The following is a 27,386-nucleotide window of genomic DNA, read 5'->3' on the forward strand; positions in this document are numbered from 1 at the left end:
TGCCCACAAGCACCTGCAGGTTCCCTCTGCTCAGACCAGGGGAAGAGCTGCAAATAAAGGCTCGTAAATCAATTACCCCGGTGACAGAGTGTTATTAGATACTTGGGAGTTAATTGTACAGATGCTAATCACATGTATTTTAAGGGCACCAGTAGAGATGTAATCTATAATTCCATAGGTATTCCAGAATAATTTAGCAATTTAATTAATTTCTGCTAATGCCTTCTGAACCACCTGCACTCTTCCTCCTGGGGGAGAGGAGGCATCAACTTTTCCAGCCAGTTACATCAACTGAAAACTCACAGCTCTTGACAACAACGCTGCTTTATTTCTCCACTGATTTATTCCCAGCAGAAGAGCCCCCACCACAAAGTCCCCCCAAGGGAATGGGGTGCCTGAGGAGAGCTTGACAGCAACATGACTGGCTGTTCCTAAATGTGGAAAGCTGAATCGGGGCTGTGAGAAATGCTTTGGACAGATTGTGATGGATTGAGAAGATGGAGGCTAAAATGAGTTGTGGATTTAGGTCAAATTCAAGGAGTGCAGCCAGGAGAAAATGCGGAAGGAAAACATAAACAGCAATAGGAGTTTTATTCCAGTCTCCTACAAATGAAATGGGTGGTTTAGAAAAAGCAAAGATATCAAGTTCTGTGTGTTTGCAGTGCAGTTTAACTGCTTGTCTCCCCTTCTCCTCCCATCCCAAGCCAAAGGAGTTGAGAGCTACCCAAACCCTTGGGACACTACTTCAGCTGGGCAAAAGATCATTGGCTTTTGAGGACCAGGACAGAATGACAGCAGAGATTTGGGCCACATACAAACTGCCCTCCCCCTTCCCCCAGTGGCAGAAAAGAGACCACAAGAAGCCATCATTCTTAATGGGCTTTTATTGTCCCGCTGGCCCTCATTTCCCACCCCGCCATACTCAGAGGGACTGAGCCCCTTGTCACCACTTGGGCAGTGGAGACCTGGGGACATCCTTGTGGTCCAACAGTCTGGGGACATTCCCAGTTCTCCACTGCCTTCCCAAGCATCATCATTATTATTATTATTATTAATTTTTTTTTTTAATTTGAAATATTTTATTTTAAAAATATAGTAGCTGTGGAAAGCAGCCCTCTTTACAAATGCTTGATGCCAGAATGAAACGCATCATTGCCATCCTCCTCGGTGCCCACGTGTGCTGGCATGGGAGGGGCCCATAGGGCAGGAGCGAAACAGAGAGACCCTTCCAAAAATAGAAATATTGTGCTGAGTCGTTTCAAGTGAGTGAAATCCGTAAAACACCAGCATGAGGTTGGCTCCAGCTTGGCACGTATTGCTCCTGGCAGAGCTGGGTTGGGGCTGTCCTCACTGCCACCTGCCGTGGGGATGTGGGACCCAGGGAGATGTTATAGATAGCAAACTGTAAACGCGATCATTGGGATATGAGACATCTACAATCACAGGACTGATGGGTTCAGACACCTCACCCTCCCCCCAGCCCATACACCCATGGCCCTGTCCCTACAACATAAAAAGGTCTCCAGTAATAAAATCTTCATTCCAGACTTGGGGTCAAGATGAGGTGCTCCAGGAGTAGAAAGGGACACTGCAACCTCAGCGGTCCTTGCCTGGGAGGGGAGAGGTTGGCAGGAGGAGAGAGAAGATTAGCTGGTTTGGGTCCTTCACAAGTTCATTTGGTTTGATTGGAGGACTCCTAGGGTTATACCTGAGATGAAGACGTCTAGGGGACACTCCATAGCTCAATTACAATGTGGTTGGTGTTTCGTGCCTAGAAGAGCCCTCACTGCTGGGATTTGTCCCTCACGCTCAACCTATGCAGCCAGAGAGCAGCAGCACCTCTCCTCCACTCAGCACGGAGTATCGGAACCAAGGCCCTGAGCCACCACCCATCATGTGTCCAGGATCTCACTGGTGGGTGATGGCTCATGGGGGATGCCCTGCGTGCTGTGGATGGTCTGGTTGTGGGACAGGGAGTTCTGCTGGAGCTCCAGGGCGATGGCGTTCTGGGGGAACTCTTTCACCTGCCTCTTGTACTCCAAGAAGGTGCACGCTTTGGTGGCAATGGCGATGATGTTCTTGCCAATAAAGATGGTGGAGACCCTGCTGTCCTGGAACAGGACCATATTGATGGCCCGGATGAAAATGGTAACAATATTAATGGTTACCAGGCTGAGGACGGGGTAGAGCATCATTTTCTGCGGGGCAATGTGCTCCCCTTGCATGCTGATCTCACTGAGGGACACACAAGGCAGGATCAGGAGGAGGATGTAGCAGTAGAAGAACATGAGCCCCTCCGCCCAGATGGGCAGCCCCTTCTTCTGGGGCTCCCACAGGTTGGCCTGGATGTCCAAGATGTCCAGCAGGTCGAGGGCCACCCAGAAGAGGCGTCCCCGCAAGTCCTCTTTCTTCCGAAAGGTCCGTATATACTCCATACTGTCCAAGGCCACCAGCACCAGGTAGAGCCCCGGCACGCAGATAGAGAGCAGTAGAGTCAGGGCTTTCCTGGCTACTGTCTCCAGGTTCTTCTTATCCGCTTTGTAGTTCTGAAAGATGAAATACAGTTTGATCTCCAGCACAAAGATGTACAAGAACCACAGGATCATGGCATAGCCCCGCTTGGCCGTCTTCACTTCTGCACCCACCCACACCGCGACGTAGCGCAGCACGATGAGGAAGCAGATGTCCCCCACCAGCACGATGATGCAGACCCCAATCTTGCGAGGGCCCTGGTTCTGCTCCACCAAGTAGGCATCCATGAAGGCCATGCTGGTCATGATGACGATGGTGGTCAGGCAGACGTGGCGCTTGTCGGGTGGTGGCAGCACCATGGTGAGAGCCTCGCACCAGCACTAGGGGAGCAGGCCTGCCAGAGAGGTGCAGGCAGACATCAGCGTGGGCACCACAGGATGCTGTGTCCCCACTTGAGAAGCAGGCTGTGAAGGAGCCGCAGGTCAGCTGGCAGCCCTGCTCCTCGGAGCTCTGCTCCAAGCTCCTGGCTGGCCAAGCAGCTCAAGGCACCTTACTCTGCCAGCAGCCAGGGCTCACACAGTGTCCCTGCTCTGTGTTCCCGTTGTCACCAAACTCTCCAGCCCCATGTGGCAATACACTTGCTGGCTCCTGGCCCCAAAGCCTCTTGCAGATCCTTGGGAGTGTTGCAGGAAAACAGGCAACAGGGAGAAGCAGGCTGGTGCAGAAGGAATAGGAGGCAGTCCTGGACTGAGAGCGTCCCTGTGCACTCACAGGGAGCCACCCCCACACCGATCCTGGTGGGGCTGTGCCATGCCTGTGTCAAACACCATAAGCTCCTGCTGCCTGTGGCTGTGCGTGTCTCGCTCCATCCCGTCTCTCTGGAAAAGATGGCAGACAATGGGCATTAGGAACTCTGTGCCATGAGACAACAGCCCCCCAAGCTCCTCAATAGGAGCCAGGCTTCTACCCACACACCCTACCAGGGTTGTACACCCAACACCATGGCCCATGCATACCTTAACACTGAGTAGCTTTTTCATAGTATAATAAAAGTTGGAAAAGACCTCCAAGATCATCTACTCCAACCCCAGCCCACCCCCACCATGCCCACCAACCCCACTCCTCAGTGCCATGTCTCCACGGTTCCTGAACACCTCCAGGAAGGGTGACTCCACCACCTCGCTTGGCAGCTCATTCCAGCCCATCACTACTCTTTCAGAGAAGAAATTTTTCCTGACATCCAACCTGAACCTCCCTTGGCTCAATTTGAAGCCATAATTTCTCATTCTACCACCATCACCTTGGAGAAAAGACCAACCTCCACCTTGCTACAACCTCCTTTAAGGTAGTGAAGAAAGAAGCCTAAGCAAGCTAAGCTTAAGAAACCTCAAGACACCAAACCCTCACCCTCTTTTGTATGAAGAAGCTGCTGATGTTGGTGGAGCCTTTCCCAGCTGGGACAAATGCTGTGCAAAACTCACATCTCAGGTGGGAACCGCTCAGGACCAAGGCAGTGAGGCCAACAGGTCAAATGCATTCCCACGCATGGAGCTTCCCAGTATGGTAGGTACTGCCCCCCAAGCAGCCCTGCACTCACCAGTGAGGCACTTCACAGGCACTGCTTGTTCCTTCTGTTTTTCCTCCTTTGGCTTTCAGGTAAAAATATATATACAGCCACTGTTGCAGCCACTTTGAGACTTCTGCCAAGTTTTACAGGGGATTTACAGCCAAGGAGGGATAATTCCAGATAAATTAGGTCTTTCAAAAGGGAATGGTGTTGGTTTTTTTCCTCACCCCTTTCAGCATTCATTCCTTCTAAGGACTGTGGTTATGGGAGGGAAGTGGTTCTCACACCAGCATGGGTGCTGCAAGAGCTGTTCTCCCCACCTCTCGCAGCCTTGCCTGTATGGAAACAAGGAGGTCTCCACACTGATTGACACATGACTGTAGTACTGGGAGGGAGAAGTACAAGTCCCCTCAGAGGACTATTACAACAAACAGGTGGTTCTTAAACAATCATTTTAAACAGTCATTAGTTGGGAAGTCCCACTTCATAATTTTTAAATGACGTTCTGAAGCCGCTTGAGAAACATGCCGGATAAACAAGAAAATGAGTTTGTCAGACAGCCATGAGAGCACATCGGAGGCAAATATTTGTTTAGACAAGTATTCCCAATACTTTCCTCCCAGTAAATTCCTGTAAATAAACGTGGGGAGGCACAGTGCAGGCTCTGCTGTCAGACCTTGGGTGCCCCCAGCACAGAGCTCCCCCTCCCCCCAGGGTCGGGCTGCTGCCACACAGCATCCTCACTAATGCCTGCAGGCACCTCCTGAACCCAGCTCTTGCAAATTAGCTTGAATTATTGAAGTGATTTGAATCCCGTCTATAAATAAAAAGAGGAGCGAGCGAGGCAAAAGCGTACACATCGCGCTTCCCAGGTAGTTAGGATGCCGCATTGCTTAAAGCTTCATTTGCACTTTAATTGCATTGATTTATTCCAGCTTTCCTGGATGCAAACCTGGAGGTGCCCTGCAGAGCTGCTGCCGCCTCCTTCCTGCCTGCAGCTCCTCCTCTCCCAGCCCAGAGCTCATCCCTTGAAGTGCCACCACATCCCCATAAGCACCTCCATGGGTGCCCCTCTGGAACTGCCATGGGATTCTCACAGCCTGGGGTCGTTGTGCAGCCAGCAGCCCCAGGGCTCTGCCTCCTCCCAGGCATCTCAAGTGCATCCTGTGCAGGAAATAAGATTGAAGAAGATTTTTTCCGGGCCCTGACCACTAATTGTATCTGAAGGAGGAAATAGCCCTCTTGCTAATGATTACATGTAATCTGCCGTGTGGGCACAGCAAAATGAGCAGAGAGCTGCAGACCGTTCCCAAAAGAAGCAGAGCAGTGGGGTTGGCAGAGGAACCAGCCTCTGCCCACAGCAGGGAGCACACCCATGCTGCATTGCTACCCCTGGTGCTTGTGTCCCCCCCCCAAACCCCCCAGGGCTGTGCATGCTCACAGAGCCCAGCCAAGCAAGGTTAGACAGGCACAAAGGGGGAAAAAAGCCCTTGCAGACATTTCAGATGCTTAAATACAGTGTTCAGAGAAAGTAAATGAGTCATTTGGACTGGAACAAAAATGTAAAAATTATAATGCTCTGCTTCAATGCTATCAAAACAATTTCCCAATAAAACATAAGGCTACAGTAGCAGAATTGCTCAGTGTTTCCAAGGCAGGTGCACTTGTAAGATCTCATTCTAATTAGCACTAAACCCCAGACCTCTGAGTGCCCAAATCAACCCCCACTACCCACAGTTTGGTGCTGCTACCATGGGAACACCCTGCCCTGGGCTGGAGAGGGGGCAAAGCACCACGCACAGGTGGTGTAATGATCAGAGCAATGGGATCCTTCCACCCACACCTAGGAGCTGTGGGTGGGAGCTGCACACAGCTCCATCCTCAGCTGGTAACTCTGTGGTGAGACAGCCCAGATATGAGACAGCCCAGATATGAGACAGCCCAGATATAAGTGCCAGCCCAAGGCATAGAAGGGACACCAAGAGCACAGAGCTTGCAGATGAGTTCAGTAGTTCAGGGCTGCTCTTTTGCACACGAGTCACTGCCAGGTCCTCAGATAACCTCATATTATTGGTATTAGGGGAGAGAAAACCAGGATATCAGTGAAGAGCTTTTGTAGAGCTGCTTTCCCCTCTGCCTGGGCAGTGCTGGTTGGAGGCACACAGCTGTGCCCCCCATCCTTCTGCACGGAGCTGCAGGGAGAGAGAGATGCAGAGCACTGCTGCTGACAGCCTGCCCTCTAATTGAGAGCAACGGTTGTGCTCCCAATTAACACGAGCAGCTGCAGAACAGGAGGATCACAGAGTCATGGATGTTCAAAAAGACCTCCAGGAACACCGAGTCCAAGCACCAGCCCACCCAAAACGTGCCATTAAACCACATCCCTCAGTCCCACATCTCTGCTATTCTTGAACACCCCCAGGGATGGTGACTCCACTATCACCCTGGGCAGCCTGCATCAATGCCCAATGACTCCTTCTGGGAAGAGGTTTTCCTAATACCCAACCTGAACCTCCACCGTGCCGGGTGACTTGCAGAATCAAGAGAACATCTCCTCACCTCACACTCAGTGAATTCATTTTGGCAATAGGAGCCCAGTGTTAATTATCGATGGCAGCAGCTTCCCACCATCAGGCTCAGCAGCACAGCTCTCATGGCACGTCTTCCTGCAGACAGTGATGAATGTGGCAGTCCCAGACCAGAGCTGAGTCACTCTTGGGGTGGGCAGCAATACAGAGTACTCCATGAGGCAACACTGGCACTCACTGCTCCAACATCACCTGGGAGATAAACACTGCACCCACCTCAATGCACTGCAAGAAACACAATGCCAGCCCCAAGGTCAGCAGGGAGACATTTCTCTTCCTCTGCTTTCAGTCTTCCTCCTACTCACTATCTAATAAATCCAATAACATCTGTCTCTTGCTGGTGCCTAATTCAATCCCAGCACCCAGAGAGCAGACTTCTATCACTCAGAGCTGACCAGCTACATCCTTGGCATATAAGCCTGGCCATAGGGCTCTGCAGGCTGCTCCAGGAGAGACCAATTACCTGGGATCAGCACTCACCCTTACCATCCATTGCACGCTCATAGGTTTTCCCTGGGTCATGCCTAACGGAATTACCGAGATGCTTGAACAATGTGGTCTGAAGCAGCTGACAGCTCCCAGCCTGAGCTCTGGGCAGAGCGAGGAGCCCTGTACTCCATCTGGGGGTCAGGTTCAATAAGCTGGGCTCTGCCTCCTGTCCTAAAGGCAAAGGATTTCCAAGGCTGAGTGGAAGCCATCACCAGGCCCAGCTCTCCAAGCACACTTTGGGATCGCCATGCTGGGTCACGCTCAACACAGTGGGATTCGTGTTCCCAAAGCTCCCTCTCTGGCAAAGATGTTCGGATTCAGCTGTTCATTTCCATAAGCCGTTGGTTTTTCAGGCTTTCTTTGGTAATAAAATTCTTCCCCCCATGCAAGAGAAAATAAATAAATAAACAAACTCATACATATAGCCTTGAAAAAGAAAAAGAAGAAAAAAGCCTGAAAATGCACTGTTGTGAAAGGAAAGCTCTACTGAGGACAAGCACAGGAAGGGGCCGCCCGCCCAGCAGCAAGCAGTGCCCGCACCCCAGGGGATACAGCAATTTGCTGTGCGGGAGCTCACTGCCAAGGAGATGAAATATTTACGGCTGCTCGCTCCTGCTCTCCGTCTCAGGCCGCGGTGTTTGATTTGTTACAAATTTACATGCATGTTTAAAGACATCTTTCCAGCGCTCCCGAGGACAAAAGGTTTATTTCTCCATGTAGCGCTTTGCCATCCCTTCTCCTCGGTGCCCGCGTTTGTCCCCATCCTCAGAGCTCATTTTCCTCTTAGTAATGATGATCATTATACGAAGAAAAATGGGTCATTGACAGCGGTTGCTCCCCAAATGAAAGGCTCTGTCATTAACATTCCAAACCTGGCTTCCAGCTTCAGAAACGACTCTGAGTATCCGTGCATCCCTGCAGATGCAAAACCCCTTCCCCTGGTGCTGCACGCTCTGCAATCCCAGCACAGTGCTCCCAGCCCAATGGGATGCATCCCCTTGGAAAGGCGATGCTATTTCTGTGCAAAATTGTTGTGCACACAGCTGTAAGGCAATGCTAATCTGTTCCAAAGCTTAACAGGCTGCTGAAAGATGCTATTTAGGGATGGGGAACTACTAACACCCCACTGTGATATGGGAGGCATAGAGGATGCTCAGAGGATGAGGGATGGAGACAGAGCCAACGTGGCCAATTCAGGAGCTGTTTTTAAAATGGGAAACCCAACTCAAGTTGCCAACTTCTGAAGTCATCTCTTTTGAGCTTTATTTTTTCTTGCATTTTATATCATAGCACGTGTGGGAAGATCTTGCTGCTGACCACAACCCCCTGAAGGCACAGCCATTCACTCACCACACACATCATTGCCATCCCTGCCCGGCAGCTGCCAAACACCACAGCTTGGAGCCCTGGAGCTGCAGGAATTGGGATCCAGGATGGGGGTGGGATGTGGGGCATCCCCAGGGCAGGGCAGCATCATCCCTCATCTCCAAGAGATGAGTTTGTTTTGGTCCAGCAGTTTGGCTGGAAATCCAATACAAATCATTTCTCTTTGCCCACCATATAATTATCTGCAGTGGGGTTTTTGAGTAAAATAAAGAACTGAAGAATGGCTCAGAGCCAATCTGAAATGCTTTGTTCAGCCTGAAAAAGCTGTTCTTTCTCCTGAGGACTGTTTTACCCTTCTCCTCTTCCTACCCCTCTGCTGCTAAACCTTAGACTGGCTTCAAAATAGCACAGTGCTTGGGCTTCTCAAGAAGAATAAAGATGACAAGCAGCACACTGGGTGCATGCAGCCCATGTTGCGGTCTGCTCCCCACAAAAGCTCTGCTCCAGACCCTGGTACAGCTTCATTGCCCTTCTCTGGTCATGTTCCAGGCCCTCAATATTTTTCTCACAGCGAAGAGCCCAACACTGAACACAGCACTCAAGGTGCAGTCCCACCAGGGCCAAGTACAGAGGGACAGCCACCTCCTGTAGGCTGCACTATTTCTGATACAAGCCAGGATGCCACTGGCCTTCTTGGTCAGTCACCTGGGCACAGTGCTGGCTCACATTCAGCCGGATGCCAGCCAGCACCCTCAGGTCCTTTTCCACTGCACAGCTTGCCAGACAATTTGGTTTACAAAACAAAAATCCCCCTTGTGTAAAGCAAACAGAGCTGTGCACCATGAGGGACCAGATGCAGCCACACAGACCTGCCATCACCAGCCTGTCCACAGTGCTTAGATCCCCTTTTCCATGGGCTCATCCATCCCATGTATACATGGCTTAGCCTGAAGCCCTGCGCTGAATGCACTGAACATTCTCAGAAGGCAGAGAAAGAGGAAGGAGGGATGGAGCCTCTTGCAAGAGCCACGTGTACATCTGCCCCACATCATCCCACTGAACTCATCATGTGTCCTGGCTCCTGCTAGACAGTATCAGCGTAGGTGAGATAGTAGAAGGACTGCTAAAAGTGATGATGGATGCTGAGATCCCTTTGAGCAGGGACCGACAAGCTGCCAAGGAGCACCCAGCAGCCCACTGCATTGTGCTGGCAGCTGCTGCCTCTGGCTCTACACCCCCCTGCATACACATAGAAGGAAAACAAGATGGGTAATTTAATCTTATCCCACTAGAAGCACAGCAACAAGCGAGCCTGCTCATCCTTTGTGCTATGTTTAGCCCAAGAGTGTATTAAAAACCTGAGCTGGATGCTCACCAGCCCCTGCTTAGCTAAACTGCAAAATAAGGGAAATCCTCCACTAGGACAGCTCCAGCCTCTTCCCAGCCCCCCTCCACTGTAAATTCATGGACAGTGATGGATAAAGCAGTCCCAGTTCACTTATAAATAGTTTATAAAAGGTTTGTAAACGGTTTCTGGATGCTTTAATGAGTAGTTAATCAATTGTTGTGAGCCCTACAGGTCACAGATTGCTTACAGCCATCAATTACTGCTGAGCTCATCAGCACAACCACAAGTCCAGCAACGCATCTTAACATATCTACAAAGAGTTAATAAATAAGGAATGAAGAATGCAACTTGCTTCAATTGAGAGCTGCCACCAAAATGGCATTCGTGGGAAGGTGAGGGAAGCACCACAAGCCAACATATGCAAGGAACAGAGAAGCGAGCAGGGAACACTGAGGAGCTGCACTGCAGCAGCACAAGGCAGCAAGGACACGGTGCTTGGCCTCCTCACAGCAGCGCTTTATTATCATTAACGGGGAATAATTCTGGATGATAAAAGCAATTACGTGTAAAAATAGGTAATGAACCACTGCCTGTTGCATCCAAAAGTTATGAAAATCCCTCACATAATGATCACCCTAGCATAGAGTTGGACCTCAATAATTTTATAACATAAGAAGGAGAGCCTTGATTACAGTTGTAATGTTCATAAGGCATTCAGATTCATCACTGCAGGTTCTCTCTTTGTTCTTTAGGTCTCTATGAGAAGCTACCACAGTAGCCTCTGATGTTATACACCAAAGATAAACAACAGGAAAACTTGGAATCTGCTTGTGGGCTCAACAAAGCACCCAGGGCTCCCAAGACAGATTGTTCACGAGTGGCTTCACCACATTGGTGATATTTTGAACAGCAATCCAAACCCAAAGCTTTGCTTGCTGGCTCCTGAGCCTCCAGGATGGGCTTGGCTCATGGTTAAAGCCTTGTTCTGCAGCCCTGAGTGTGAGACACTTCCCACTGGCTTCCAGCGCCAGCCAAAATCCTCAGTGAAGCAAGTAGGTCTATGCTACTTTTCCCAGAGTGCTTGAAAAGCCTGAGCCACATCCTGAATGCCTCGGGGCATTCCCTAGAAAGCTCTGGCTTTCCCCAAGCACTCCCAGTGGGTATGAGAGCTTTTATGCAGTGCCAGAACCCCTGGCACAGTGCAACCCAAGGCTTTGCTTTGCTCCCTACCAAGGTAGGTCAGCGCCCTACAGCCCGTGCTGTCCAGCTGATCTCAGCTCTGCTGGCAGCCCATCTTAAGGCCACTCTTTGGCATCCACCAGCTGCTGCCGCCCAAGGAAATGACCTCAATTATAACAATATTATTGATATTAATGCATTAATATTGCAGGGCATGACGTACCCACGCAAGGAAGAGAGGGACTGTTGGCATGCAAAGCGCTGGCTGAGAGGGCAAGTGGGACAAAAATCATAAAAAGAGCGTGTATACAAATATCTAGCTTTGTATATATATAAATATAAATACATATGTAGTTATGCTAAGCCAGGGAGACACAAAGTGGATTGGCTACAGTCCTGACATCCTAAAATTAGGTTTTATGTAAAATAAGCGCTCGTTTCATGTAGGGTGGTTGGTATTAAGATTTATTTTCATCCTGACTTGTATTACTGCCTGATATGATTGGGCACAGCCCAGGGCACATGAATACGGTTGCCATTCATAACATATACACAGATTCATGACCTAGCTAGCAAGCTGAATTGCCTCGCAACCTTTTTTCCTCAGCAGAAAGCTTAATAAGCATGCGAGTCCCAGAGCAGAAGAGACTTGATGTATTTGCTGTGCAAGAAGAGCTCTTGAATGGAGTTGTAAGAGCCAGGAGCAGCTCCCACCGAGTGCCTCCAACCCTCAGAGAGAGCTGAGCTCCAACAGAAGATGGGAGAGAAACAGATGGCTCCAGAGGAGGAAAGATCTCACAGGGCTCTGCCAGTCCCTGTCCCCACCGCCCTGTGGCCCCATGTCACCCCACACATGTTTTCATTGAACCACGCATGGTGTTTCTCCACAGCTATTGCATCGACTTTCACAGCTGCCATGGTGATGAGCACCATGGAGAAGCCTATAAATATCACGGATGTGCCACACGCTGGCCCTTTCATGGGCTCTACTCTTTTCCATTTACTTACATGCAAGACATTTTACAGGACAAGTCAATTAAGCCTGACAGCTGGCTGACAGAGAATTCCACCCGGCGACGGTTCACAGACACTTTGCATTAAGCACAAAGACATGATGCAGAAGACCACTACAAGCCACTCACGGCAGTCTGCACTTGGCCAAATTGAAAGCCTTTGTCCAACATTTCACCTGATTTCCAGTAGCACCCCACTATTACTCAGTGCTTCCGTCATCCCAGCGTAACTCCCAGTGAGGCAGTGCATGCCGCAGAGGAAAGAAGCTCCATCCCAAGAGGAGCCCAAGGTCAGGTTGGATGGGGTCCTGGGTTCATGGCATGGGTTGGGTGAGCTTTAAGCTCCCTTCCAATCTCAGTCATTCTGCATTTCTATGGGTGCGTGGAACAATGCAAGCCCCTTCCTCACAAGCAAACAATTCTTGCTCTCCAGCTTCTGGCTGTACAGTCTGGCTCTCAGGCCCAGTACCTCCTTTCTGATCTTTGATCTTGAATGATCTAACAGTACCGAGGAAGGCAGGTGCCACATAAAATCACATTCATTCACTTGAAAACCTCACTTTCCAGCAATTTTTCAAATTGAGGCAGTTTTGATCAGCTCCAGTTTGATGTTGGGCTGACATCTGAACCTGGTCTAGAAGGGTAATGAACATCAATGAGTCCCCATAATGTCACCCATACTACCAGAGCTCAATGCCTGTTTGACCTCAGGTTTGTAAGTCCAAAGCCCAGAGTAACAGTGTCAGCTCTTCCCTTTCTTTCATCATTTTCTCCTTTGATGGCTGCTGCATTTCCCTTTACTATTTCTTCTCTTTTCCCTGAATGGCTTTATTTTGCCTTTACCAAAGGAAGTGGCCGCCTCACTGCTTCACCAAGCTCTTCTGCAACTACAAACTCTGCACCAGCTCTGAGCAGGAAGATGAGCACAGGGTAACGCTGCTCTCTCCCCATGAGGCACAGTCTGTGTGGGGCTTTGGGAGTCACCACCACAGCCCCTCACACAGGGGATGGGAGCTCACCACCCTATGCAGTGTGTCCCATGGGTACCCCATTGAGAAGTCCAGCAAGACCCATCCAGGAGCTGGATATTTTGCAAAGGGATTAAAACAACACTGCAGCCCACAGTGGGGATCAGCTGCTTGGATGGGGGATTCACTCAGCCTTGGTGTAAGGGAGCAGGGGTGGTGCTCCCACACCACCAGCAGACCAGCAGGGCTGCTTTTAATGTACACAGGTTCAGAGAGTGCACCCAGCTGTCCACACTTCAATAATGCAAGAACTCACAATCTTTAATAATAAAGTTTCTATTAGTCTACACTTGAAGCTCACAATGCTAATGAAGGGCAAGGGCCGGAGGGAGGTGTAGAAAAGCTCGCATAAATCTGCTGCTGCAGCAGAAATTAACCTGCAGGAAAGCAGGATGCCAGCCCTGGGCAGGGCAGGCTGCAGGCTGAGCTGCCTGCTAATTGCCACGGGCTCTAGGAGCCTCCTACCTGGTTCTCTACACAGCACAGAAGTGGGCTCAGTGCAACACTGCTCTCTCCCCATGATTTTGAGGCACAGTCTGCAATGGGCTGCAGCAGTCATTACCAAAGCCCTTTACAAACTGTCTCAGCCCCACCTCCTGTTTGCAGCCAGATTTTTATATTCTGTACTGATTTCCAGAGGGCCTTCATTTGGGCTCATCATCCCCAAAGGGATCGATAGGACTGCAGCTGCCACCCCAGTATCTGCAGCCAACTCACCGAGTGGCAGCAGGGCCGTGGGATAGAGCTAGGACTGGCAGCCAGGACTGCAGGCAGGCAGGAGTGTGGGCAGGCAGCCCAGCTCCTGCGGGAGCCAAGAGATCACTGGGGCCACCTTCAGAGTCAGCACAGTGCCTTTGGAGCCACCTCAAACCCATCCCAGTGACCAGAGCCAGGCCTGACCCTCCAACACATCTCACCTTGACCTGCCCCCTGGGCTCTGACAAAGCCCTGTGGGAGAACAAGCACTGCACTCTGCCGGGGGCATTTCATGCAGTGATGATGGATTCTGCACCTCTAAGAAAAAGCTCAGTGTTATCTTCCATGGAAGCAATATTAGGTTAAGCAGCTGTTGATAACTTATCTCCCATTATCAGTGACTTCATTCAAGGCCAATATTTACTCACATAGTGCTGTATTCCCAATAGCATTCTTTACAGAGTCAAACAAGAGCACCTTTCAGTACCTCCTCAGTGCTTCAGAGGCCCACATTGCCCAGGCACATTCCCATTCCATGCAGGAGAAGTCCTACCTGAACTGCTGGCATAGGGCAACCCCAGACACCAGTAGGTTCTGTTCACACAGAGAGACTTCAAGGAAAGCACCACATGAAAGCAAGCAGAGAGTGAGCATCAAACCCTATACCAACTAATAGCAATCGGGTAATCAGCTATTTAAAACAGCTGCGGCTCATTCATTAGTGCATTTGGAAGTGCTAACAGGCATGCCCTCAAAATCAACTAGGGCAGCTAACCACCTTTCCATGCTCCTTTTTCTTTCTTTGTTTTTTTCTCCCCTTGGTCTGTCAAGCACCACCTGCACACCTCACAATTTTCCTGCAACGTGTTTTAAAGTGGACAAATGCTGCTTTTATTTCCAACCATGCAGTTATCCTCCCTGACTTTCAATAGAAAACTAATGATGGGGTCACCAGCACGCTCCACAAGCCATGCAAGCTGCATTGAACTTGCATTTATACAGAGATTGGTGGCTTGCACTTGGCTCCAGCCATCAGCCCGGTGCCCTCTGGAGCCCTGTGACTATGCTCCATTCCCATGCTGGCTGGGCAGCACCTTATCACCAGCATGCGATGAGCAAGGTGTGCTCCTGCTGTGCCCAGCAGCACATCATTAGCTTCCTTTGAGGTGTTTTGCTGAGGAGCCCCACCTCTTCTTTATTCCTTTTTCTGCTATCATGATGGTGTTGCAGAGCCTTAGGCACAGACCAAGACCCCACTGTGCTGTATGTGGTGGAAGCAAAGATCAGAGAGAATTTGCATCCTAAGAAATGAGATCCCTGCAGCCTCGCTTCTCCCCACACCATTTGCCAGCCGTGGAAGTCCTGCAGGCTCAAGCACTGCACGGAGACCAGAAGCACAATGTTTGGCTCTCAGTATCTCCCAGCACAGCAGCACGGGCTGTCCTGACCCCAGCCCTGCCCTCAGGTGGGAGCAGGGCCAGCACAACCCTTCCAGCACCACGCACTGCGATGACAAACGGCACCTCGGTGGCCCCCGTGCTGCTGTATTGTGCCGCTGCAGCTTTGGAGTCGGTGAACTGAACCCTGATCTGTAAGCAAGTGACAGCCCCAAGAACAGCCAAGGGCTGCCGAGAGACCACAGTTAATGCTCAGTCTGTGCCACAAGCGTTGGGGACATTGTAAGCACATCCCCTGCCTCCGTGCCCAGCTGTGGTGAGCTTACAGCCCTCAGCATTGTCACATCCATCACCAGAAATCTCCCAGTTCCCTGGAAATGCAGCGACAAGCTCTCCAGGGCTGGTTTCAGCAGTTTTATTCCTGGGTAACAGCCCTCTCCCTCCTTTATAGCTTTGTCTAGACACACAGTGAGCAAGTGCTAAAACCACCCATTGGAGGAGCCCTGCTACCCCCTGGTTCCTGCATTCCTCATCCTCTTGCTGAGCACATGGGGCACTCTGTACCAGAGAGCTGGGGGTGCTGGAAGGGCCCTGGGCATCCAGATGTGGTGGGGGGCTGCCAGCCCACAGCAGGGGTTGGAGCTCAGTCCCTTGCAGCCCAACCATTACACAGCTCTATGACCCTGAGCACCACGGGGCTGCAGCCCTGGTACCTGGACGTGCCCATGGCGGCCCAGCTGCCAGGAGGAACAGTGATTCCATCTCCTGATGCTGTTTGTTGTCAATTATTTTGCAGCTCCTGTGTGTATTCATGCGCTGCACAGCACTCGGCGTGCTTTGAGATGAAAGGTGCTTTCACCAGCACTTGTTTCCTATTATAGGCCCGGGTTTGTCACTCCCCCACCCTCTCATCTAACTTTCCATACAAAGCACTTCTCACTTCTTCATCTTTCTTCTGTGGGCCCTCACCAGGAGAAAAAGAACCAGGAAGAAAACGTATTTATTTCCTTTTGGAAAGCCTGAGATTAATCAGACCAGCAACATGGGGAGGCTCTATCAGAGGTGATTCTTTAACAAGGCAGCTCGCACCCACTCTGCAAAATCCTCTCCTTAAAAAATGGCTGGTGCCTGAGGAAAGACAGAGTTGGTTTGTGCTGTTAACGAGCCCAGTGGATGTCTTAATTAAGTTGGATGGGAATTTTCAGAGTTATTTGATATGAAGATGTGAGCCTCTAAGATCTGCCTTTGATGCTCGAGTTGTGTGATAAACACTGGGTGAGTCCTGCAGGGCTGTAGTCCTTCAGCACTGCCAATAGCTGCTGCTGGAGCACGCAAGATCCACTCTGTGCCTCCACGCAGCAGCTGCTAGGAGGGGGCCAAGGGGATGAGCACACCTGGCTGGAGTGATGCTGCCCTCTTCATGCCCTGGATACAAGCATCCCACTCCAAGTGCTGGAGTGCACTTGTCAGCAGTGCCCCAGTGCTGCAGGATGGCCCGGCTGCACCCTGCATCTCCAGGGTAGGTACAGGTAGGGAAAACCAACAGTGGGAAATGCAAATGCCTTCTGCCGGGATGCTGCAGGGAGAGATGAAAGCCAACTCCATTTGCATTAGTTCCGTAACTCTGGATGTTTTCCCTTTCCCGTTTAGACTGGAATTCACACACACACACACACACACACACATATACACATACTCTTCTGCCACAGAGCTACCCAGCTGCCAGCTGCTCCTACTGGGAGTTCTGCAGAAATCCCCGCTCCCAACACAGAGCTCAGTGAGCCCATCCACAGCCCCTGTGCAGCCTCACGGAGGGTTGGCAAAGAGCAACACAGGCAACGCAGCGAAGAGTCGGCAGCAATCCGTCTGCTTGTTAAGGTAGAGAAACAGCGAGAGGAAAACATTGGCTCCTCGGGTCTGCGTGGGAAATGATGCAGCAGTGCTCCCCCCAGGTGGGTGCGGGCTGCACACTGTGCTCCTGGGGACACCCCATCTCTGCCAGGGCTGCATCCTCCTGGGTCCCCTCTGTGCTTCCCCATCAAATAGGAGGTGGCACAGCCACAGGAGGGCATGGATGGTTAAATACTTGCAGCCTTCAGAGCTATAGAGGTAAGCGGGACAGGGGTTGGGTTTCTAGCCCTGCTGCTGTCTCAGCCAGAGGCAATATTCCGCAAACCTGGCTCAAGCAGGCAGCCTTCATTCCAACAGTGAATACTTTGCATTGGGAAGCACTGAAATACGTTCAGCCCATTCCACTGTTGGTTGCAGCAAAACCTGTAGAGAGCCCTCGATTCCCGTTTACTCCATTCTCCATCGGCAACAGCCAGGAGAGAATTTCTGGGGGAGGATTTTGCGTGCGGCAATGAGCCTCCTGCGTTCCTGCAGATAACACTGGGTACCCTCCACACCCACCAGGTACCCAGAGGACGGAGCACGTGTCACCTGCAGGGGTGGTGTGGGATGGAGGGCAAAGCATCCTCCTCCCCACACACACACAGTGCTGAGCTGTGCAGCGCAGGGGCTCAAGCAGACACAGAGGGGCTGGCACTGGCAGTGGGCTCAGGAGCATCCGACAGCTCCCAAGGATATCTCAGGGTCCTCCTGGTATAATGCCAAGGGTGCTGCCAGGATTTTGCACTGCATGACCATAAGACACAGCCTCATGGATGCTATGGGGAATATAGGAATTTCAGCTCCTCTTCAATATGATCTTCCCCATTCTCCCATGGTCTGAAGGGGTTCTGGCTTCTTTCTGCCTATACAACACTGCACACAACTAAAGAGGCAAAACACACTGCGGGACACACACAAGCCCTGGTGCAATCTGCCCTGTAACAAGTGTGACAGTGGCACATCCAGCACGAGGACCCTGGATCCCAACCTCCTTCAGACAAGCAGCAGTCCAAGGGATCCCCGGGTGATACACCAGGTTCTGCACAACTCCCACACGGCTCCCGAAGAGCTGCAGCCCCACGTTCCGTGCCCACGCAAAGTCACAGCTCAGCTGCACAGCCCGGCTGCCCGATGGAGGGTGACAGCCTACTGCCAAGCAGGGAGCAGGAGGGGCTGCACGCGGGGATCTAGCAGTGCCCGAGTGAACGTATCCCGGAGAAGCAGCGATGCACAGCCCCGGCATCTGCTCCTGGGGGTGGGCTTGGGCAGAGGAAGGCGGCAGCGAACAGCCCCCCGGGGAAGCGCTGAACCCAAGGCAGCGCCGCTCTCCCACCCTCGCTTTCTGAGGCTGTAGAGGAAAGGATTCCCAACACAGGGACCCGGAGCATCCTTCCCAGCGAGGACAGCATTCTTCCCGGTCCCCACTGCGAGGAGAGATGGAAAGAGTCCGAGTTCTCCGGAGAGGGCAGGGATGGAGCATGGCGCATCCCCCGGCCGGAACCTACCGGAGAGCACTCGCTCCGTGGGGCAAAGCGCCCCGAGCAGCCCCGGGCAGCCCCGCGGGGACACCGCGCTCTCACAGCACCCAGGGCTGAGGGCAGCGCCACGGACATAAGTTTGCTCCGAAAGCACCAGAGGCTTCTTCCTGCTGCTGCTACTCATCCTTTCCCATCCAGAGCCCGCGCCGGGAGGCGAGGGAAGGGCTGCGGGGGACAACGGGGGAAGACCCATCGCCGCAGCACCCGGTGTCGGCAGGGATGCCCGGAGCCGCGCCGAGCCGCGGAGCCACCCGTTGCGGTGCCTTACCTGCGGGCAGCCTGCGGTCCGCGCAAATCCGGCTGCGGCTCAGGGCGGGCGGGCGGCAGCCCCCACTCCTGCCGGGGGCCGCGGAGCCCCGCCGGCCGCCCGCCGCTCAGCCCCGCCGCCGCCCGGGGGCTGCGGGCCGCCCCGCCGCCGCTCGCCGCCCCTCCGCCGGCCCCGCACCGCGCTCCGCCGTCAGCGGGAGGCGCGCAGGGGGCGGGCGGCGGGGCGGAGCGGCGTGGCGGAGTGAGGGGCCGGACCCACCGCCCCCCAGCGATCGGCGGAGGCCCTTCCTTCTCCCGGTCCTGCACCCCGAGACCGAGCTCATCCCGCAGGACCCCTCCCCGCGGCTGTCGCTGCGGGCTGGGTCTGCTCCCGTCTCCGTCGCAGGGACCGCTGCGGTCATACCCCGGGGATCTGCGCCCCAGGGGTGACTCAGCTGCTGCGACAGAAAATGGGGAAGGGGTACTCAGTCCTCCTCACGGCAGAGCTCCTGCTCCACCCCACGGGGAGTGCAGGCAGCAAGTGCCCTGCTTTCGTGCCGCTTCTCCAGCCTGACTCCTGCCCCTCTCTGCCCCCCCCAAGTCTGGGCACTGCCAGGGGTCTCTGACCCCACCGAGGACACCACGTCCTGGTTGGGCTTTGGAGGTGGGTGATGGAGTGATGCCAGGAGCAATCCCTGCTCTGCTATCACACACTGGTATCACACCAAGCTCCACAGTCTGCCCAGCGCTCTGCCTCCCCATCCCACAGGAGGCACTTGGGCACGGTGGGGCAGCCATGTCCTCAGCAGGGTGGCTGCATCCCCCAGCAGTCCCCACTGCTCATCCTTGGCACCATAGCAATGCACAGCCCAACTGCAGCAATGCTCCGAGCAGCAGAGATGCCCCCACCGCAGTGGTGATACCCACAGACATTGCATCTCTCCTTTTCCAGAACTTCTGATCACTTTGCGAGACAGCTTGCTTGCTATATGGAATTCCCAGGGAGTGTTTTGGTCTCTGAGTGTGAAGACAACATTCTCAGCTGTGTTTGCAGTTGCTTTATGAAATAACAAATCTTCGGCACAGCGCCTTTGGCTTCTGCCAGAAGGACTGAGCTGGCACCGCCCAAGGCCCGTGCAGGGCTGGGAAGGGCTGGTGCTGGGTGCCAACCCTGCTGCAAAGGACAGCCCTGCAGGTATAGATGAAGCCATGCAAGGAGGGAGCCCTTCCCAAGCAAAGGGGTGAAACCAGATTAAGGCAGTGTGTGAATACTGGTTTAAGCCGCTAACGGGATCAAACTGCAAGCAATGCCTTTCCCCTGCGCCTACCTCTCCATCACTGCAGGAGAAGGAGCTTTGCCTGGCACAACCAGCTGCAGCCCTCCCATATCCAGACCTGCCTTATCTACACAGCCAGCCTCAGCCTTCATTTCCAGCTCTGTTAATGAGCGCTCCGGTAGACTGCGGGGAAGGAGCTGTGGCCACATGAGACATGGCAGGAGGGCCTTGCTGCAAGCCCAGCCACATATCGTGGCACTGACCCTGTTGTTCCTGCCCCAGTCCCTGAGTCCAGATGCCCTGGCAGCACTCAGTGGGATACCACAGCAAAGTCTTTCTGAGCATGGAGAGCCTAACAGCAAAGAAAAGCACTGGGTCATCTGAGCTGGTTTAAATCTTAAACAAGGTTTAAGGATTTCAAGGGTCCCTGTTTAGAAAAAACTCAGTCCGTTCATTGTCTGTGTCGTAAATCTGCCCATTTATCCTGCTGGAGCTGGATGAATAATTGAAGAGAGGTTTGCGGCTAATTGATTTGCTGATCAGCGGAAAGGAATCATGAATAATTTATCTGACGAATATTACCCAACCATCCATAAAGCTGGTCACTTACTGAAAATAATTAGTCGCAAACACTTCATTTCTCAGCCAGTGGCTCCGTGCATTCACAAACAACCCTCACACTGTGCGGTCCACAGCAGGAGCAGAACCATGATGGTGCTGCCCTCCGGTGCAGCCCCAGCACCGCCTCCCTGCTGCCTCCCATGCAGGCTTCACAGTGGGATTCTAACATCCTCCATCGGGATGAAAGCTTCATTTTGCTCCCAAAGTGTTGAGAAGTGGAAGTGCTAAGCCCTAATCCCAGCACAGAGCTCACATTCCCATCTCAAGGTGACTCCAAAGGGTGTTCATCCGAAGGCCATTTGGTGGCAGAGGAGTCCTGGGCAGCGCTGTGTGTGTGGCACCATCTGCTCCTGCTTCTCCTCCAGCCACAGCTTGGCTGAGTGGTGTAGCCCCGCAAAAGGAATCTGTATGCCCAACCTTCAGCATAGAGATGCTGTCTCTGCATCGCACAGCTTGCCTGGCAAAGGGTTGGAGCAGAGCAGGTGTATCCCATACCAGCTTCCAGACATGTTCTGATCCCATTTATTAAACTGAGGCACTGAAACAGCCCACACAATGCTGCTGCTCCTCCTGCACCTGCTTGGCACCCTGCAGCCTTGCAGCACCTGGCTCAGCAAACTGGCATCACCTGTGCAGCCACCTCTGCTATGCTCCAGAGCAGGAGGAAAGAGGAGACCTTGGGCTTTCTCTATAACTACAGTTTATTTTCCACTTCTTTCATGTCAGGATTTCTGAGAAACCAAATCATCTCTGGAGACTCTTCATGTTATTTGCCTTCCAGCAGAAATCTTACCCAATTCTCGCATGCCTGCAGATCTGGCAGGGGCAGTTCCCCTCCCTTTTCCACCCCCAAGCAATACATAAGCATCCTCCCCATTGAATACACATCATATTTCCCCTAAACATCTTCTCTGCATGATTTCCTGGGCTCACAAGTGTTAGCAAGTTTGCTGTCTCTGGGGCTGGAGACAGTGAGCAGCAGGAGCCAAGAGCTGCATGTCCTCCTTTAGCAGGCTGCTGTCCTCTGGGAAGGGGAATCTTCCATTCCAAGCAAACTTGGGACAATTTGGAAAGCCCTTCAGAAGCCCTGCCATGATAATATTCAGTGGGAACAGGATGCTGCTCTGAGCACATAGGCTTGCTCTCCCCATTGGGGTGCAGGGCACTCCCTCCCAGCCAGAACCGCACTGGTTTGTGCCAAAACCCTGTGCCATTTAGAGGAGGGATACCTGGGAAGCTGAAGGGCTTCCCAGACCCAAACATGTCCAAAGAGAACCCAGGAGAGAGAGCTGGGCCTCAGAGAACCACTGCTGCTGCCTGCTGTGAGGCTGGCAGGATGGGCCCAGGGTTCATTTCATCACACAGTGTTTGTAGCCAGGCAGGTGCTTGATTACATCTCTCCTTTTCATGCTGGCTCTCAGCAAAAGCATGCCTGCTGTGCTCTGCGTGACGCCCAGCGAGAGGGTAGAGCTGCAGCATGGTGGGAGCTGGGGATGGAGGCTGCTGGTTGCAGGGTGGCTGCAGGGTGTTTGTGCCTGGCTTCGAGATGTGAGTTTGCACGTGGGTTCTCAGAGCCTGGAGAAGGAGGATGGGCTCTGCAGCCCAGGCTTAGCAGAAAGGAGGGCAAAAGTTTGCTCGAGACAACCTAATTGATCTTAATGAGACAGGAAGGGCTTTGTGCTGCAAACAGCAGTGTTTGTTTTGTGGGTCTAATGTGATTTCTGTCTGGGTTTGATTACTCTGGGGAAGTCCTCTGGCCTAATAAACAGAGCCATAGGGAATTAGGGCTGATCATTTCAGATGCTGCTCTCAGCCTGAAACAGCACAGCCTTCCAGGGCGGAGGCTTAGCAGGGAAAAGGGGATGGGAAATGATTCAATTAGGGGCTTAATTACCTGGCTGCTCCAGTGGGCGGGCAGTGCCAGGTGCCTGGGGACAGTGTGACAGCAGGCTGGTACCCCCAGGTAGATGGGAAACTCTTCTCATGCCTTTTTCTGCAGCTAATAATGATGGAAGCCATGGTTTCCAACACCAGATTCAAGGGAAAGATTGCTTCTGAAACCCTGGTCATTTGGATGGTGACTTATTAGCATCATTTCTGCTTTCCTCTAATCTGAGAAATGAGATGATGGCACGGCATTGCACCTGTTTCTTCTTGGCACCTCCTTAAATGCAAAGGGAAGAAATGACTCTGAATTTTATGGCCACTGCTGGAAAAGTGGCCCTCTGGAGAGCCATGAATGCTTCCCTCAGACATCCCTGTGGGGTGATGTCTCCATGGGGTGATTCCCCATCTGCACCACTGCCAGGTGAGAGATGTGGGAGCTGCCCCTCTCTCAGCCTCAGCTGATACACCCCGAGATGCTGAGACCTGTGTGCACCAGCAAAGCCCAGCCCTGTTTCAGTGCTGTGCTTCCAGCTGCTGCTGCTGCCCTCAGAGGGATGCAAACCACATGGGTCAAGTGATATATTCTTATAGAACAGGGAGCGTTTGAAGAAAACACAGCAGTTTCTCCTTCCAGACAAGCAAAATTCAGAGACAAATGGCAGCGAGCTCTCCTGCATCAGTAGGAGGGAAGAGAAAATGCTTGCCTGCCTTCCTTACCTTTCCATTCCTGTTCTGTGTGTGGCCTCTACGTGGCCCTGTGCAGCTGCAGGGACCAGGGAAAGCCATCTCCCCAGTGTGACACCGCAGCCTTGGGGACAGGCAGAGTCTTTTCTCCATTCAAAATCCCATAAATAGAAGCCAGGAGATCTCACCAAAGCCTCCGCTAAAAGGTGGCGAGCTCAAGCTGCAGAAATTTGGAAACACTGGTTTTATGGAAGCCAGTTTGACCTCCGTTGTGCCCCCATTTACATTACGAAGCGGTGTTTAGTTAAATGATGGCTCACTCCTTCCTCCTGGGGCTTCTTTCTCATTCCAGCGCACACAGAGAGAAATGAAAGTAGCAGAGGAAGCACCAACCTGGCCTTTCCCAAAGCTCCAGCACTTAACTCACAGCCTGAGCCACGTCTCTTTTTTAACGGAGCTTTCTATCCAGAGCGTCTTAAAGAAGTTACTATTAGTTCCATTATCACAGAACACAGAGGATAATGAGATCTCAGGTGTAGGCAGGCACTACAGAGCACAGCCACCTTGCTTTCTCCTCATGCAGGGCTTCAGCCTTGCCTCAGTAGCGTTCTCCCATTAAGGAAGAATGGCATTAAGTACCCCAAGAGGCTCCCTCCATTCACACGCTGCAGATCAGTCTTCTGCCTTAAAAGCCCATTTCAAGTTCCCCAGCAAAATGCACGGATCAGTGAGGTTCGTATTAATTCTATGCTCAGATGTCCCAAGGATGAGCAAGCACAGGATCCTGCCCATGCACTGCTCTCTTTCCTGGGGAGCAGAGCGCAGTCAGGGAGCGGTGCTCTCACAAATGGGTTACTGGCGCTCCGTGCGGGGAAAATGAGTTTATTTGCCGTGGAGAGGATGGCGAATTTGCATCTCAATGAGCACTTTTTCCTGGAAGGAATTTTCCACTGTGGGACTAAGAAATTCTCTCAAGTGGAGCACCCCGTGCCTACCAGCCCTGGCAGCAGCACTGCACATATGGAGCAGGGCAGGACAGCCCAGCCTGGACACAGAGCAGTGGAGGGTCCCCAGAAAGCATTAGGAGGAGCTGAAATGCCCAAGACAAACCCCCCCAATCAGTCATTTCAGTCGAGATGGGCAGAGCTGCCTGGCATCTACCCGAGCTTGAAAACAGTGAAGAATTTGGTATTCTCCCCCAATCCCCCCAAGCAGCTGGAACTGGGGAGCGGCGAGCTGTCGCCGCATCAGGGAGATGCTGCTCTGGGAAGGCGCAGATAATCGCGGTGGTGATGAACTGCATGAATCATTTAGAGGGATGTAATCTTGTGCCATATGTTATGTGTCAGTACGCGGAGAATGTGTCACATCCATTAGGATAATGATCTTTTGTTTTTTGCAGAAGGGCCGCTCTCTGGAAGCTGTGGAGCTCACAGGGCAGAGGTGGGATGCCCGCAGCGCTGCCGTCTCTGCAGTACAAGGGTTGGGTATGATGGGTTTGGGCTGTGGGACCCACCGGGCTGTGCCGAGGGAGAGGAGGAACCAGTGGAGCGGGAAGGGAGCTGGAGTGAGCACATACTCCTATCTACATTAATCATGAGCTTATCCATGGGCATCTGCGAGGAGCTCAGGACAGATGCCCGGCCTTGGGTGCACGATGGCCAAACCGATTTCTATGCTCACATCTTCTTTATTTCCTGCCCGAACGGCTCCAGCCCTGCTCACACAGCAGCGGGGCCGTGCCCGCGGGTGGCCACCCCTCCCAAAGCTCCGGGCAGGAATTACTTTTCATTAGCGGCTTTACAGGCTCTTAGGCAGCCAAGCAGCCATGCCTGAAAGACTGCGGGGTGAGCTGTCATTATCGCACAAAGGTAGCTGAGCTCTCAAATCCTATTAGAGGGAAGGGAAGAGCCGCTGAGAGTGGCCTGAGGCAGGGCAGCATCCAGCTGTGGCAGCTGGAAGGGCAGCATCACCTTATCACAGTACCACCTTACCAGGATGTCCCCTCACCATGTCACCTCATCATGTTGTCACCTTACCACGATGTCACCTCACCTCTTGCAGGGAATGCCTTCACCCTTCCAAAACAATCTGTCCACCATGGTACCAGCACTGAGCACTGAGCACTGCTGTTATTCACCATCCCTACACTGTCCCCATCCCACTGGGTTCCCCCACCTGCTCTCCCCTCCTTAATAGAGCCAGGACTGAAATCCCGGCCCCCTGGCTCTGCTGTTAAGCAAAGCCATGCTGTGGCTTGATTGCTGTTGTTCATTGGCTCGGCTGGTGAAGGTTACAGTGCAAATTAACTATATTTAGCCTTCCAGGTTTTTGCAAGACGCTTGATTCAAGCATTAGGTGACATTTGGATTTTTAAACAAAAAGTGCTGCCTTAAAGTCAACAAAGCCTGAGTGAAGAAGCAGAAAAACTGCCCAGGTGAGGAACTGCCATCAGCACGGACTCAGAGCCCACATCCGCAGATGGGAACATCCCTGTGCCATGGGCAGGCAGCGGTACCAGCATCCCCAGCCCTCCCCAGCCCCACTGCTCTCCATCCCATTTCATTGAGTGATTCCCATCCCGCAGCAACTCGTAGGGAGTGCAGCGCACAGAGGAGAATTCCAATAAAACTGAATTATTCCGGCGTGAGAAACGTTTCTCCCCACCATTTGTCAAGCTTTATGCATCTTGTTCTGCAGCAAAGACAAATCGCCCAGCTATCCATCAGCAAGGGAGAAAACAGCAAAGCCTGTAGAGTGGGTGAGTGGGCTGCGTGGCATCGTAGCGAGCAGCCCCAGCACATGGTGATGCTTGGCCATGGGTCCATAGGGAACAGGCTGGTGTGTGCCGTTGGGCAGGGCAGTCCTGGGGCAGCCTGCTTCCAGGGAATGCTTTTTTGCCTTTTCCTCCTCCAAAAAAAAAGTCACTTTGAATCCATCAAAATCTGGAATGGAATGAAATTGAGCTTGTTTCCCCACACCCTCAAAAAAAAAAAAAAAAGATGTCTTGAGGAGGAAAAGGGAAAAAAAAGAGATTCTTGGAAGTGTGCTGAGATAGGTTGCATTTGGAAGTCTAAATTCACCCCAATTAGCTACCGAGCACCCAGCCCTGCTCATCACACAGAGCATTGCAGTGCTCAGGAGACAACCGTCTCCAAATGCCGGCCTTCTGCCTCCGCCATCTGCGCTGCATGCACTGCAGCCCTGGGAACACAGCTTTGGCCACATGGGAACCCAGATCCCACGGCCACGTGTCAGAGCCCCATTGGGGCTAGCTCTGCACCTGGGGTTGTTGGAGTGCCAGGAGGAAATGCTGTGCTATGCTGGGAGACACCAGGAGCAGCTCTACCACCCTGCACTTCCCAAAGGCAGAGCAGCAAAGCGCCGCCTGCCTGCTCCTCTGACCATTGTGAAAAGTAAGAACGACCTGTCAGGGCTGCTTTGTGTCAGCGTCAATGCAAAATGGCACTTCTTCAGACTTTTTGTTGGCACAGAAATGCCATATAAATTAATAATGTCATTTACTGTTAGACAAGAAACCATTTTCTTGAATCTTAGATGAGAGAGGCTTTCAGATGTGACTGGTTTGGCACCAGTCTTTGGTTCCTTTTGAAGGCAGATAATACTTCTGTTGCTTCAAACCAACAAAGAGAGAGGAAATCTTCCATATGGATTTTTCTGCAGCTGAATGCTTGACCAGTTTTTTCTCTTTTTATGAGAGGAGACACCAAATCAGGCTCTCGGATGCTATTCTAAGACATCTCCATCCATAGAGCCCATAGAGCCCAGCACCCCACTTCAAGCTCCATGTGTGACAAACCCAGTTCCTGACCCACTCTGCCCCACGTGAAGGGCTCCCATTGGGCTTCACCCCATGCACCTCCAGGTGACAAATGCAGGAGTGTGCCCATGGGGACAGCAGGGACGGAGTGGCCTTAAATACAAACTAAATTTGGGTTAATTATGAACACATGCTCTGAGATAAAGCTCAAAGGAAGAGCCGAGCACCAAATCCACAATGAATCTAATTAACACGAACACAGCTAATTAGATTTGAATCTACACAGTACCGTGCACGCGCTTCAAACTGCCTGCTTTATGGGAGTAATTAAAGAAAGTTAAGTAGGGATGGACTCA

At 52.2% G+C, this 27,386-nt stretch overlaps 1 protein-coding gene across 3 annotated transcripts; it reads right to left on the bottom strand.

Moving 5' to 3' along the window:
• Positions 1–866: 866 nt before the first annotated feature.
• TMEM121 (transmembrane protein 121) lies at positions 867–18,918 on the bottom strand. Of its 3 annotated transcripts, none has more exons than XM_015869518.2 (2): positions 18,803–18,918; positions 867–3,350 (listed from the first exon to the last, which is right to left on the bottom strand). In XM_015869518.2, exon 2 carries the CDS (start codon positions 2,829–2,831, stop codon positions 1,893–1,895), a length of 939 nt encoding a protein of 312 aa, XP_015725004.1. In that variant the 5' UTR covers positions 2,832–3,350; positions 18,803–18,918; the 3' UTR covers positions 867–1,892. The 3 variants fall into 3 exon arrangements, with proteins under 3 accessions (XP_015725004.1, XP_015725005.1, XP_015725006.1); XM_015869519.2 differs by lacking the exon at positions 18,803–18,918 and adding an exon at positions 14,260–14,362; XM_015869520.2 differs by lacking the exon at positions 18,803–18,918 and adding an exon at positions 6,599–7,531.
• Between the last annotated feature and the right edge of the window lie 8,468 nt (positions 18,919–27,386).

Source organism: Coturnix japonica, chromosome 8, assembly GCF_001577835.2.
Source record: "Coturnix japonica isolate 7356 chromosome 8, Coturnix japonica 2.1, whole genome shotgun sequence".
Classification (NCBI taxonomy): Eukaryota; Metazoa; Chordata; class Aves; order Galliformes; family Phasianidae; genus Coturnix; species Coturnix japonica.

What these genes read in the sequence shown, in the direction of transcription:
- TMEM121 (XM_015869518.2), bottom strand. Translation starts at nt 2,831, where the DNA reads ATGGTGCTGCCACCACCCGACAAGCGCCACGTCTGCCTGACCACCATC.